General features: G+C 39.1%; 1 protein-coding gene across 1 annotated transcript in view; it reads right to left on the reverse strand.

Moving 5' to 3' along the window:
• Window positions 1-5,910: 5,910 nt before the first annotated feature.
• Window positions 5,911-14,840, reverse strand: part of grip2b (glutamate receptor interacting protein 2b) — a 56,243-nt gene continuing 47,313 nt past the window's right edge. The window contains exon 25 of the mRNA XM_026306884.1: window positions 5,911-14,290. Within this exon, the coding sequence (XP_026162669.1) occupies window positions 14,132-14,290 (159 nt within the window). The 3' untranslated portion in view covers window positions 5,911-14,131. The remainder of the gene's footprint in view (window positions 14,291-14,840) is intronic.

Genomic DNA, 14,840 nt, shown 5'->3' on the forward strand with positions numbered 1-14,840 from the left:
AAAAAAATGTTTCAACGTGTTTAGGAATACTTCAGAACTAGTTTGCTGTTAATGGTTGTCTTAAGAAATCCCATTTCAAATCTATTTCTTAATTGCTAATAAGCTGCTTTTCCCCCAGTTGTCCTACACTTGTCCTATTTAAGGGCAGAGTGGCAAATTAGCCCCAGCCTCTCTTGGTATGCTGGCAGCTTTGTTCCACCAGCTACTTTTGCAGAAAACTAGCCATTGTCCTCAAAGGAAGAAAACTGTTATTGAGTCCTGGAATCAAAAAGTCTTTTGTAGCCACGACATATAAAAGGTATCCTACATACGGGCTGTTCATGTAATATACAAAAGCTTGGCCTCTAATGAGGGTGCACTTATTTATGTGCCACTGGCCTTTAGTTTCTTCTCCTGCTCAGTTTTCAGTGGAGGTATTATTAAGTAAAAACATGGTTTTTTTTTTTTTTTTTTTTTTTTTTTTTTTTTACTTATCACATCAAAAAGAGTTACACAGCTGTAATCTGAAAAGCATCCTGATGCTATTTTCACTGCACTGAGATTATTATTGAGAAATATGAGCACACCCAAATTTCAAAATGTGGCAGTCACAGGAGAAGCGTCCTAATCCTGGCAAATTTACATTCTGTAGATTCATTTGTTACTTCCAAATCTAACACTAGTATCAGATATATTTATTTTAAATTATTTCTTCTAAATCCTACACTGGTATCAGATATGCAATTATCTACCAACAGAACATGTCAAATCAAAACCTAAAAGCAAAAATCCAAACAGGTAGCTTAGTCATTGAAACTTAATTGTCAGATTGGCAACCATAAGCATGCTAAAAGTCTCTACAAATAAACCTGCTAATACTCAAAGCTGCCTGGTGCAGTGACGCAAAGACAATATGAATAAATTGATAAGTGTTGACCATTATCAGACCAGAATCCTGGTTGTTACATGCACCTTAGTACAAATATCCCCATCTTCCTCATCCATGAACTATGGGTCACAGATAAAGCTAGCACTGTGTCGGGGAAACCTGCTCCTGCACAATCTAAGAGGTATTTGAAAGCATTTGAAGTGTGGAGGTTGAACCCTTGAGTGTGTTATCCATGGTGTACTTTATAGTAGTAGCTAATCCTTTTATCTATAGCTATCTTTCTATCTTTCTCCGTCCTAGACCAGTTTACAGTACCTTATTGACTGCACTAGGCTCTCTTGGCTTACAGTTTTGGATTGGACTCATTGTATTTTCTCCAGAGGAAGTTATTATTAGTTTTTCCTCTGTCAATGTTTTTATTTTTTTTATTAAAATCATAATGTTATTGGTATTCACTATTAATGATAATTGCTGTAGTTTTACATAGAAGAAGGAACACTTTTTTCATCTGATAAAAATACTAAGCTGTCGGATCATACAGTGGCAGCCATTGTAATATAGTCCTCTTCATGCATTTATTCAGTGTTGGTCCTGCCAACAATTCCATCTTTCCTTCCAATCTCCCAACTACTTTCTCCTGTAGGGCTGTGGGGAAAACATTAAGTGAGCAGTTCAATATATCGTGAAAATGGGAATTCTACAATGGCTCCATCTGAAACTTGGGAGAATTTATGGTTTTTCTCTTCTGTAAATACCAGGTTACAGTATTTAAATTAATTCTGCCAGACAGGGCACTGTAGCCAATAGGTGGGTTTCTGTCACAGATTTTATTTTTGTCTTTTTCAATGTGTGCTTAAAAACCTGCTCATAATGCAACAATATAGTAAACGATTTCATAATTCGTAGAACTGAAAGTTACATTCACTGAACTTTAATTCATAGAACAAACAAAAATGCAATTTTCACATGAACTTTTCTATGTTCTTCTCACTAGTTTAGACCCTTTTCATTGGTCCATCTTCATGCACTTGCTTCTGCAAAGCCGTAATGGCAAATGAATTGAAAATTAACTCTGCCAGCTGTTTATCCTGATGCATGAACTCCTACAGTCTTTTGCGGAGTTCCTTAAAATACTTAACATTTGGATGGAAACTCACCTAATGGTTAAACAACATGTCACAAACTGAGTGACTCAAAGAAACAGATCAGTGTCAGTGTCAGACTTCACTCTGCTGACAGGTAGACAAGGCTTTCACTGAAAGATTACACCCAAACACTGCTAATAATGTTACAGTGAAAAACATGTGTGATACTTTAACAATCTCTGTATTTTCATCTTTGATGGATTTTGGCAGGTGTAACTAAAGTTACATTACATTCTTTATGATAAGGGGCCATAACACTCATGCTGTGAACCATGAAATGAAAGGCAGTGTGCAGTCTGACTGTAACATTCATTCTTTGCCACATACGCTGGAAAATTACACCTTAACTGCCCATTTTATCCACAATCAAAGGTAAAAATGCAGCGAGAGTGACTTGAACTGAGTTTTTAAGTTTTTATTACACATTATTTGTGTAATAATTAGGATTTCATAAAATTATGAGGCCAAAAAATAAATCACTGCCATAGTTATATACAGCATTCTCATTTGCGATCAATATAAACAGCACATATGCATCACAGTTACACAGCACACGCACATTGCAGGAACTTAACCAACATCACATCAAGCACGATTGTGAGACCACAGCCTGATGTCGTTTATCATTTAAGCCTTGAGCGTTTTTTTTCTATTTAATTTCTTCATATAGAATAAAGTAGTGTGTATCATTAAAAGGGATTTGTAAAACCAAATTCACACCAGACATCTATTTTCTTACTATAGCAAACTTTTCCTATATACACTGTCTTTGTATAGCTACTGTACACTCCCATTGTAGACCTCCCATTTTAATACAAAACATTTTATTCTTAAACTTTTGTACAGATCTGCTTCTAGAATCCCCTGAAGGATCTTTGTGCTAAGCTAAAAAAAAAAAGAAAAAGAAAAAACAGGTTGCATGAATGCCAAGGGGAAAGGTCTGTCAGCTCCTTCCAGCAAGAACAATAATATCAGAGACTGCTAAGGAATTTATACAAAATTATTTCTGACATTTTAAAAACAGAAGTTGCACAGAAAACCGTCATTACTGGGTTGTTTGGAAAAACTATTAAACATTATTTTTTGCATTGAGTCAAAAGAAATGGGTTTAAAGTTGTAAACAATTTAAACAATGCAAAAATTGTTTAGTCTCACAACAGAATAAAAAGCGTCCCACTGTTAACCTTAACATGGTGAGGAAACGTGGGCCAGAAATAACTAATGCAGTCATTCACTGATTTATTCTGCCACTGTATACAGTTTGTACCTGTCCTTCTGACCTCTCACACTCCCCATCAGTTAGCACTAAGCTTTCTGTTAACCTAACCAAACTGAGATAATAACTTTGCAAGAGAATCGAAGCATTAGTGATGCACAAATTTTTACCACCGAATGTTGAGATGTGAAGTCACCTTTTCGGTGATTGTTAAATGTTTCTGAAGGGTGGAAAAAAGAATTTGTTTCTTTTTATTGTTATTGATCTTGTGTTATTGAATTTTAGTAGTTTCTTGTTTTATTTTTGATTGTCACACTTGCCTTTTGTATTCCAAATATAGTCTATTTGAATCTCTGTCATTGGAGTAACATGTACAAAATCAAAAACAAACAAAAAAAGCTATGATTTGTTATGTGCAATACTTTGTAGAAACTTTTTATTTTTTGATGCTGTTTTTCTAATAGGTGGTACTAATCTTTGAGGATAGATAAAAGCCTGTGAATTCCTGAAGAAGAAAATCTGAATTTTTAGGGTCCATTTAAAGTAAAACCCACCACAAAATGCTCTGCATTAACGAAACCAAACTAAACCACTATTCCATCCAAGATCATGTGGTTTAAAATGCACTGAGAATTAAATGATTACTAAACTTTTTCACATCGAGCTGAATTTCTTAGCAAAATGTTTTTGTTTTTGTGACAGACTGAAGTTGTGAGTTTGTGATGGATATGAAACAGTGACACTGCCACTAAGCTATTTCTACTTTTCTATACTTCAGCACAGCCGTGTTGCTAAAAAGTTAGACAGCTTTCCAAAAGCACACTTTTCTAATTTACTTGTGACAGAACAAATACTGTGGAGTAATGTGTGGTGCTTTTGGAAAGCCTGTCTCTCAGCAACAAAAGCAGTAAAATCCAATAAAAACTGGATTACACCATATCAAATGTGGGCTTTTCTTTTTAAACCTCATATGCACTTCCTACATTCTGCTTATTCAAATACTTCTATCTAAATCCATCTCCACTCCACCAAACCCTGCGACCTTAGTGCTTTAGCAGAGTGAGTGAAAAACCAAATCACATCTGCACAGAACCAGATTTTGGATTTGATGCTGTTCACTAAGGTTATGACAGCATAGCCCTAACCTGCAGAATTCACACTCTGTTTATGTGGCAGAGATGCAAAATTAGATCATACAGATGTGACCTCTGGGATATGTAGGAGTGACACAGCTATCTTACATCGCTCAGGTCACTCTTGGGGCAGGGCTGTGAAGGTAGAAAAATGGGGCTCCACTTCCTGACAGTATCTTTAAACTTTGCTCATTGGTTTGAAATTTGAAAGAAAAATAACAGTAAAAAAGAAAAGGAAAAATAATCGAAAGTCTTCAAGGATCTTTCGTCTGCATAATAATGACAATCTCGGTTTAAGGCCTCTGGGAAATTGAGTTCCACTCCCTATTGCCTCAGCCTCTGACTTGTTCTGTGCATGGCCTCCAATGACTGTCTTTCCTGCATTACACCATATACCAGCCCTTGTTTTTTGAGAATGTACATGGGGAAATGTTTTTTTAAAAACATTTTTAACAAGAATTTGAGAGGTTTTATTTTTTATCTTTATGGGCGACCTGGAAGCTAGAAAAAGAAATTTAAAAACATATGTGTTTGAACAGGTTTTACAAAGTGTAAACCTTTTTTATTTCTTAATAAAAAAAATGTCTTCAAAAAATATGAAGTCTCAGAGTCCTTTGTCTGGGTGATTGGGTACCACACACACACACACACACACACACACACACACACACACACACACAGTAAAACTGAAAGGTTTAGCAATGTAACAAAATTTTTAGGATACACTTATTCTTTCCAGTGTTTATACACTGACTAGTATATTTTTTATTTTAGGTAGTATGAACCATATGTGGTTTAAAACCATTGATGATTTGCAGGTTAAGGATTATAAAACCAGCCTAATTTTGGTGGAAAAGTTAATTATGTTACATAAAATTACTGATCCAGGAGAACAGAACGCTTGTGTTGGCACTATTGAGACACAACAACCCACAGAAACCTAACTCAATCAACGCAGTTAGTGCTTACCTAACCAAACCTAACCAAACCAAACCAAACACAAATCACTTCCCTATGCTCCTGACTTTTAAAAAACAAGTGGAAAACAGTCCAAGCATCAATCCCTCCAAATAACCTGCATGTTTTGAAACAATGGCAGTAAGCAGCTTTGTGAAGCTGCTGGAAACAACTTCAGTTATGGAATATTTTGACCCAAACATCCGTTTCATCAAAGGCTCAGACGTGCTGGTGACTAATAGAAGCTGGGTACTGAACACAGCCAATTTTCCCAGACTTTAATTTTCCATCAGTAGCACTGGTTATTCCCATGAAAATATTTACATGAGTTTGACATAAAATACTCATTTAAAACCTCCTGTTTATGCTTCAGTGCCCAGAAAAGACAGAGAGCTCTTTCAAGCACAGTTTCAATCCAGCCCTAAATGTTTGTTTTTCAGTTTGCCTTGATTTATAATTATGCCCAGTAAAGTCAAAACACAAATACAACTAGTACTGCATTATTCTGCTTATTGCTCCCATGTGACTCCCAGGAATAGCCCCTTCATTTATGGCCTGTTCTGTACACAGTAACTCATCATTTACTCTGTAGTCCACAATTTAGAATTATTCAATCAGGAAGTACTTATCAGTCAGTCATTAACAATTATTTTCCTATTTGTTCTCCAGTAACATGTTTTTATTTACAGTATAGTACAGTGTTACCACTGGTACTACAGAGGAAGAAACTTGCTAACATTTCCATTCTCTGCTTGCAAAAGCTCCAAGAATAGACTTTGCTGCTGAGAAGTTTTTTATTCTATTTCATCTTCATGACAGTTTCTTGGCATTGACACAAAATAAAATCGAAAACAAATGCAGATGTTTTTCAGGCGAGGGCTTTGTGGTACTTTTGTCTTGTGTTCTACACTCCAAAATAGGAAGAGTCAGAGTCAAGAGTCAAAAATGGCCAGTTTTGATCCCAGGATGTTGTGGTTGCTTGGTAGGAGTCTCACGGACACCGTTTGTGCTTTTTCCATTAGTCTTAGCAGATTTTCACCCTGTTTACTCCTATTTATATGCCCAATTTCCTCTGCACTGCAGACCAGTTCCCATCTACCATTCTCATAGACACAGATGCCACCTGTAAAAGTTTGTCCTTCTTTTGTACCTGCCAGTCGCTTGTTGTCTCTACATTTGGTCAGTTGTTTGGTCTGTTTCTAGAAGACAAGGCTAAATAACAGTGTGTCATGGTGGTCAATTATTGTGTAGTCTGTGTAGGTTTTAGCAAATCTTTAGGTCTGTGGCCAGATTTAGTTCCTTTCCGCTGCTGCTGGTAGAAGTGGAAAATCATTGAGTGCCTGTGATATTGCACAGAGTTTCTTTTTGAAGGCTGGCTTGTCTGTGTGCATTTTGGTAGATGGGTTACTTAGGTTGTACATGTGCAGTGGGTGTTAAACTCCTTATGTGCTAAAGTGTGTGTGTGTGCATGTATTTTGTCAGCGCTGGGTCTGTGGGACCTGTTATGTAACAATAGACTCTAGAGAATAATTCAGCCAATAGAAGCAGCATGTGCAGCACAGTGGACACACCAACCCAACAGTGTGATTTAGTACGTTCAGTTAAAAAAAAATATCACATTTTACACACAAGTTATATAAAGACAGGAACAAACAGATTCATTCCCTACATGCAAACACTCCACACACACACACACCCTCACACACACACACACACACACACACACACACACACTACTATCAGAAATTAAAGCATAACACAAATAAATATGTGGAGATTAAAAATCACTAAAAAAATGTTGGATAAAACTTTGAAGGTCTTTATGGATCCACCAATGAATCTTTGACAAGGATCAAATCAAGGATTATAAAAAAGTTCACACCGAAATAATGAAACACCAGCCACACCACATAAAATTAGACATTTTATTTTTTTTCTTTTCTCATGTTCTTCTCGAAAAGAGAAGTATAACAGTACACTCTGTTTCATAGAAAATGAAAAAAAAAAAAAAACAAAAATGACAACAACAACAAAGTTATACATTTTATATTCCCTTTTATAACTTTTGTTTTGTATTTTCTTCCCATGTTTTGGAAGAGTAATATTGTCATAGAAAAATACTATATTACACAGAATAGAACTTTACACAATCTGAAAAAAATACACAATATCAACGCATACATTAATAATGGCCCAATCCGGAATCGCAATACAGTTTGATCCTGCTTGTCAACAAGTTTGTAAAGTGATTTAATAGTAAATGAAACTCTGAAAAACAAATACGATGTGAAAGGGATGATACATGTAAATCCCAGACTGGAGACAACCAGAGGGTCATTAGATTAGTATTCTGGGTAGGGGACTACTGGTTAGCTCGTAATTAGCAAGTTAACCACTTCCTTGGATAGAAAGCTAATGCTAAACTGACTTGGTGCCATAGTTGGCTAGCTAGCTGCGTTAGCTGCGTTTAACTGTTGGTGTTGGTATGTTGACTGAGTTTATTTACAGTAGCTACCCATATTGAGTTGTCATATTCAGAACCCATGCCTGAATTCTGCTAAGACAGCCCAATACGTCCACTGAAGGGAAAAAATATAGCACACACTCACACATACACACAATAAAGTGAAAGCCTCTTTTTTAAACTGTCTGCAATTGAAACCAATCCATCCCCAACAGGATTTTGTAACAACCTGCTACCAAAGAGGAAAAAGGAATGAGATACATTCACACAGCCTGGGTTTTCTTCCTGCTCAGTGCAGTCAGGGACGACAGGCTTATGAAAGCACCTTTCTGATGACGTAATAAAGGTCAGATTATGTATTAACTTATGAAATGCAATGACATTCTTTAATGCTGGAGCAGTAATGATGCAAGGCCAGTGTAATAAAGCACAGTACACTGTTATATATTTAAATCTTTACACTGACTTTACATCGTTTCTGCCACAAAATTTACATTTAGAAATTGTAATTGTTTTTAGTTTAAAATAAAAGCGATATAAGTTCTGCATTGTCACAGTAATTGAATATTTTATCATATAACATGTATCACTTTGTACAGCTACAATGATTTTTAAAATTTTCTTAAAAACTTCACGTCCTTGGGATTTTTGTTTGTACGGTTCCGGATTGGGCTTTAAACTGACCTTTGACCCAAAAATGCATAGGGAGTATGGATGACCACACACACATAAAAACCAACAGAACAGTTTGGAAGGCTTTTCTCAGCAATTTGTACTTTTTTGTTGCTTTACAAAACTTTTTTTTTTTTTTTTTTTTGGTAACTCGATATTGCGTAAAAAAACGCTCACAAGTTTTGTTGTACATGAAAATACTTACAGTGCATGGTATTCAACAGTGTGCTTCTTTTTTGTAGTAAGTGCTTGGAGAGAAGTTAATGTCCCTTTTTTTGATTCTCATGAAAAAGTTGTCCTTCTCTGGCTCGCTCTCAAAAACTGAGTTTATGTGATTTTCATTATCATCAGGGTTTTGGAGGAGAGAGTGAACGTTCCATAGTCAAATTGAATGTACACCATCTAACTCTATTTCTGTGCCTCTCACACTCAGTCAGACACACACACACACACACACACACACACACACACACACACACACATGTTCAACAGCCCAAACATTCACAAAATAAAAAGTGGCTTTAGAAATTATTCAACCCTCTTCACTTTTAGCATACTTTATGTTATAAATTTATTTTCCATGGATCAAAGTCGTCAAGTTGCCAAATCAATCTCCACACAATAATCCATAATTAACAATTTAGGAAATATATTTATAAAGTTTTGCAAATGTATTAAAAATCAAAAATGAAAATCTCTTCTTTTCTCATTAGACATTTAGCTGCGCCACAAATTTGATCAGAGGTCTAGGGAATCCCAGGCTTGAACTTTACGCCTTGTTTTTGTCCTGACATGCAGTGTGAATTGTGAGGCCTTATATAAACAGGTGTGTTCATTTCTAAACTATGTCCAGACAAAGATCTAGACCTAACTCAAAAACAATTAAAGCAAACAGGATGTACTGGCCACACTTTGATGTGCCACAGCAGAGGGTCTGAACACTTGAGACATGAGAAACCAGTTTCACACTTTGGGTTACTGGATGTAGACTAATGGACAAAAACTGCAGTTTTATCCATTTGAAATTAAATCCTCAGTGCAAAGTGTGAAGGGGTCTGTATACTGTCTGAAGCCACTATCATACATATGGAAATCTTGACACAGAAACACATACAGTTACAGTCACACACACAGACTCTATCATTCATACAAACACACATTGTTCTCAAAGGGGGCAGCTGGATTCTAACTGTATTACGTAACAACATGAGGAAAGAATGAAGGGTATAGAAACAGTGAGAGTGAGAGAGAGAGAGAGAGAGAGAACAGAGGTTGTGTTTGTTTCTTTGAAAATGTTTTCCAAAATCCTTCAGGGGATAAAGGCTGCTCTCTGTTTTCTCTGTCACACACATTGTCAGATGTTTGATTCCTGCACGTTCTATGCTGTCTCTCATATTTTAGCACACTTATCCCACCACATTATTAATGTTCTCTATTGCCACACAGGAGCATGCATATAAAATGTTACCTGTAGTCCCATATACACTCTCTCTCTCTGTCTCTCACTTACATACATACATACGTACAGTGCCAACCGCAGTAGGAGGGGAGCAGCAGCCAGTCTGATTTCTGTTAAATACACAGATAATTGTGTGGCAAAGAAAGTTTTGGCAGGAATGAGAGAAAACCATGAAAAACAGGAGGTGGAGGAAGTGGAAGGAATCTCTGCTGTTAGCAAACAGACCAAAATAGGAGAGGTGGGAGGGTTGAGGAAAGTTTTTGACTTCTTGATTTTATCTTGTAGAACTACAGTAGCAACCATCTCAACTACATAATTCAAGATGGTGTTGTCATTCCTCTTTTCTGTACTGAAAGGTGTCGATCCCCTCCTAATGTGACTGGAAGAAAAAGATAAATCCATAGTTGTACAGTTCACTCAAAGCTACTTTCAGCAGTTGGTTAATAACAGCATGCATACCCCCTGTCAGACACAAAGAAGGAAAGAAATGAACTGACACACTCATGCATATGCACATCGTTTGAACAGTTCAGTACTTCATCAGCATCCTAATTAATTCAGTCTCTATGCTGAAATTGAATTAGGGAATAAAATCAGGGTGTTCACTCTGTTCAAGATATTTGTGCTGCAAAAGAGCCAGTTTTCCTAAACAGCAGTAACAGTAAGTATTTATGGTTGATCCGTAGACATCATCTATAGGTGCTGTGTGAAGCAATGTCAACATCTGTTGTTATATCTTATTACATATATATCTTGTTATATATGTTGGGGCCCAGCCAGGCAAAGCCCAAAACGACGATATGGGGTGTTGGAGTTTTCCCCAGTGAAAGAGAGGGTCACTTCCCTGCACCTTCAGGTCTGGGACAGGTCTCTTACTATCATTTTTGCCTATGGGCTGAGCAACAGTACAGAATACCTGGCCTTCTTGGAGTCCCTGGGAGGGTGCTCCAACTGGGGACTCTGTCATTCTGCTGGGGGATTTCAACACTCACGTGGGCAGCGACAGTGAGACCTTGAGGGGTGTGATTGGGAGGAATGGCCTCCCTGATCTGACCCTGAAAGTCTGTTCTGTTGCTGGACTTCTGTGCTAGTCACAGCTTGTCCATAACAAACACCATGTTCGAGCATAAGGGTGTCCATCAGTGCACATGGCACCTGGATACCCTAGGCCAGAGGTCGATGATCAACTTTGTGGTCTTGTGATTCTGACCTTCGACCGTATGCCAACACTGTTTACAGTCGAGATGGGGAGCTGCTGACCTCGACTGGGGGCATTGTTGGATGGTGGAAGGAATACTCCAAGGAACTCCTCAATCCTACTGATGTGCCTTCCATAGAGGGAGAAGAGGCTCAGGCCTCAGAGGCTGATCCGTCCATCACCGGGCTGAAGTCACTGAGGTAGTTTCTAAACTACCTCAGTGGCAAGGCACCAGGAGTGGATGACCTCTGCCTTGACTAACTTAAGTCTGGATGTTGCTTGGTTGTCATGGCTGACATCCCACTGCAACATCGCGTGGCAGTCGGGGACAGTAAATCTGGATTGGCAGACTGGGGTGGTGGTCCCTCTTTTTAATAAGGGGTACCAGCAGGTGTCTTCCAACTACAGGGGGATCACACTCCTCAGCCTCCCTGGGAAAGTCTATGTCAGGGTACTGGAGAGGAGAATCCAGCCAATAGTAGAACCTCCGATTCAGGAGGAACAATGCGGTTTTCATCCCAGTTGTGGAACGCTGGATCAGTTCTATATCTTCTCCAGGGTGCTCGAGGGTTCATGGCAGTTTGCCCAACCAGTTCACACGTGCTATGCGAACTTGAAGAAAGCATTCGACGTGTCCCTCGTGGCATCTTGTGGGAGGTTCTCTGGGAGTATGGGGTCCAGGGCCTCTGCTAAGGCCTATCTGGACAGCTGACTGGAAAAAGGTGGCTTGTCCCCTCCAGGTCAGGGGAGAGGTCCTGCCTCAAGTGGAGGAGTTTAAGTATCTTGGGATCTTGTTCACGAGAAAGGAAAGGATGGAGCATGGGATTGACAGATGGATCAGTACATTGGCCGGTCGGTGACCGAAAGGACAAGATCTTGGATACAAGCAACTGAAATGAGCTTCCTCTGCAGTGTGGCAGAGCGCTCCCTTACCCGGGAGGAGCTTGGAGTTCAGCTGCTGCTCCCCCACATCGAGAAAAGCCAGCTGAGGTGGCTCGGGCATCTGATCTGGATTCCTCCTGGACACCTCCGTGGGGCGGTGTTCCAGCATGTACCACTGGGAGGAGGCCCCAGGGAAGACCCAGGACACGCTGGATGTCTCACCGCTGCCCTGGGAACGCCTCGGCGTCCTCCTGGAAGAGCTGGAGGAAGTGTCTAAGGAGAAAGGGCATCTCTGCTTAGGCCAGTGCCCAGCAACCCGGCCCCAGATAAGGTGGAAGATAAAGGATGGATGGATTGATGGATTGTTGTTCACACTGATGGGTTACATCTTGACAGAGGCAGAGACAGCCCCATATCTACTGAACAGTGTATATTGTACACCAGGACTTCTATGCATGCTTAGTCACTGATGGTACATGTGATTCTTTAGTTTTGTTGACTCAGCATTGGTCTTAAGTACTGGCACTGCCTGTCTAGGTGAATTTTGATGCCAATGGAAGTTACCAGTGGATCCAAAATTACATTTATTTACAGTAAAAATTTATCTTGTTGGTTGAACACATTCCCATCCGCTTCTACAATATGTTTTCACCAGAGATTCACAAGCTTGGTTTGATGTTGAAGAACACTATTTCTGTGTTGTGTCATAAAGCAGTTATGCCCCAAACTTGACCCAGTGGCTCAGTGAGGCTGCAAGCATCTATTTTTATCTTAATAAACCTAATATGGTGCCGAATGACTCATAGTGCTACACACAGCACCTTTAATGGTATAGAGAGATGTTATTTCGGATAATGGTGAACCACAACCCCAGTCTCTGCTATTTAAAACGTATATATATAATAGCTACTGCTCTGTGACTTAGAGCTATAAGATGAGCTCACAGACAACTGTTGTCCCATGCTGCGCAATGAAGATGGACATCTCTGCCAGTGGCTGGGGAAAGGAAAATAGACAGGACTCAAAAACCTCTCAAAATGCCTTTGCAGGAAGATGTTCTTCTGTTGGCAACACAGTTTTCTCCGGGGTATCTCCACGAGCACAGCTGCTCAGTTGTGTTGCAGTAAAAGTTGCCTTTGTTAATAACTTTGACATAAGATGCCATGTTTTGTTCAGACAAGACGCCAATCCCTTCCCCTCTTTTTCGTCCATACGATGACTGGTTTGAACAGAAAGTTTGGCAGTTGTGATGGCAGTACTGTCTTGACTTTGTAATGGTGGCACACTTTTCATTTTTGTTCTTTTTTATCACTGTGTTGACCCTTTCACGTGCAGTAGTATCCAGTATAGAAGTCCACATTCTTACAGCTGGAAAAAGAACTTGAGCCTTTCAGAAAAATACTTGAAACAAGCATGAGCAGCAGTACTTCAGCAGACTTAGCAGCTAAATGGACTTCTACAGTGGCTACGTTTGTATACACCACATTCAGACACAATATCCTTTATAAGTAGTTGGTTAGATCTGCTATAGCCTTTCGTAAAACAAACGATATCAGCAAACTGGGCAAGGTAATTTCTCTTATCAATTCAATTTGAAATTTCCTAAATTACATCACAATATTGTGTAATAAGGCAGATCTTTCTGGTACTATCAGCAGTGGAAAGCTCCTGAAAGCCCGTGGCCTGCAGCTGAAACTGCCTCACCCAAATTGCTGTTTTTTATTCATTTGTTTTAAGTAAAGACAAGATTGAAATAGTCAGACTCGGTTAAAATTGCTGCTCAAAATGACAAGTGGCTGTTGATGTTGGACCAACGCTGTAAGCCATTTGACAGGAGAGCCTCCGGTGGTTTGTCTGCTCAGTGTTTCCTTAGAAAGACATATTGTATGACCGCAGTTCAGCCCCGTGTAAATGGGCGACTGTCTGAGCATGCAAGTGTTTGTGTGTGTTCCTGTAGGAGTCTCTGTTTAAGAATTATAGATTATTGCAAGTGGATCAATATGTGTGTGTGCCTCTGTGTGTGCAGGCCAGTTCCAGTAGATACAATTTATGTCTCCAGCCTGAGTGAGACAGAGTGAATAAATGAGTGTGTATATTTAGAGATTTATCTGTGTATGTGTGTGTGTGTGTGTGTGTATTACAGGTCTAGCGAGTGGTCTAAAGTGTTGTTATTGTCCTCTGGGTCATCGTTGGCCATTGGGTTGCGGCTGATGACCAACTCCAGTCTGTCTCCAGCCTCTGTGATGAGAGGCACCGCCAGGCAGCAGTCAAAGTCCCTCGTCCTCACGTGATTAACCTGGATAGAGAGAGATGAGTCAGTGGTAAATCGTATTGCTGTTGGTTCATCTGTAAGCCTAAAAAAGAGTAACAACTTTGCTCAAGGTTAGAGGATAAGTTCTTAATACAGTTTGAGTCTTGTTTTGTTAGTCTGGCCTTCAATCCTATAATAATTCACCACTGCACTTGGCAAGTCTATTGCTAGAACTTGGCATGCGGCAATACGGCAAAGAAAACAGGTGATGAGACAGGTTGGAAGAAGATTCCCAAGTTAGCCCAGAAATATTTGGAAGAAAAAAATAAATGCTGTTAGTAAATGTAATACCCACACTATCCGCTTGTTTACTAGTCTGACCATCCTGTCCATAGACAACCCTGTCTCACCAGATCACTCAAGTTTCTTTGGTGAACAGAAAGTTAATAAATATTATTGATAGTGGGATAGTGGGTCTTTTGGATGGACAAAACCACCCAAGACATTCTAAACCATAATAATCCCTTGACTTTACATGAATCCTCTTCGTTGCAGCAAAGCATCGACACAAAACAATGACTACAGTGTTAAAATA

This window comes from Mastacembelus armatus, chromosome 5 (assembly GCF_900324485.2).
Source record: "Mastacembelus armatus chromosome 5, fMasArm1.2, whole genome shotgun sequence".
NCBI classification, from domain to species: Eukaryota; Metazoa; Chordata; class Actinopteri; order Synbranchiformes; family Mastacembelidae; genus Mastacembelus; species Mastacembelus armatus.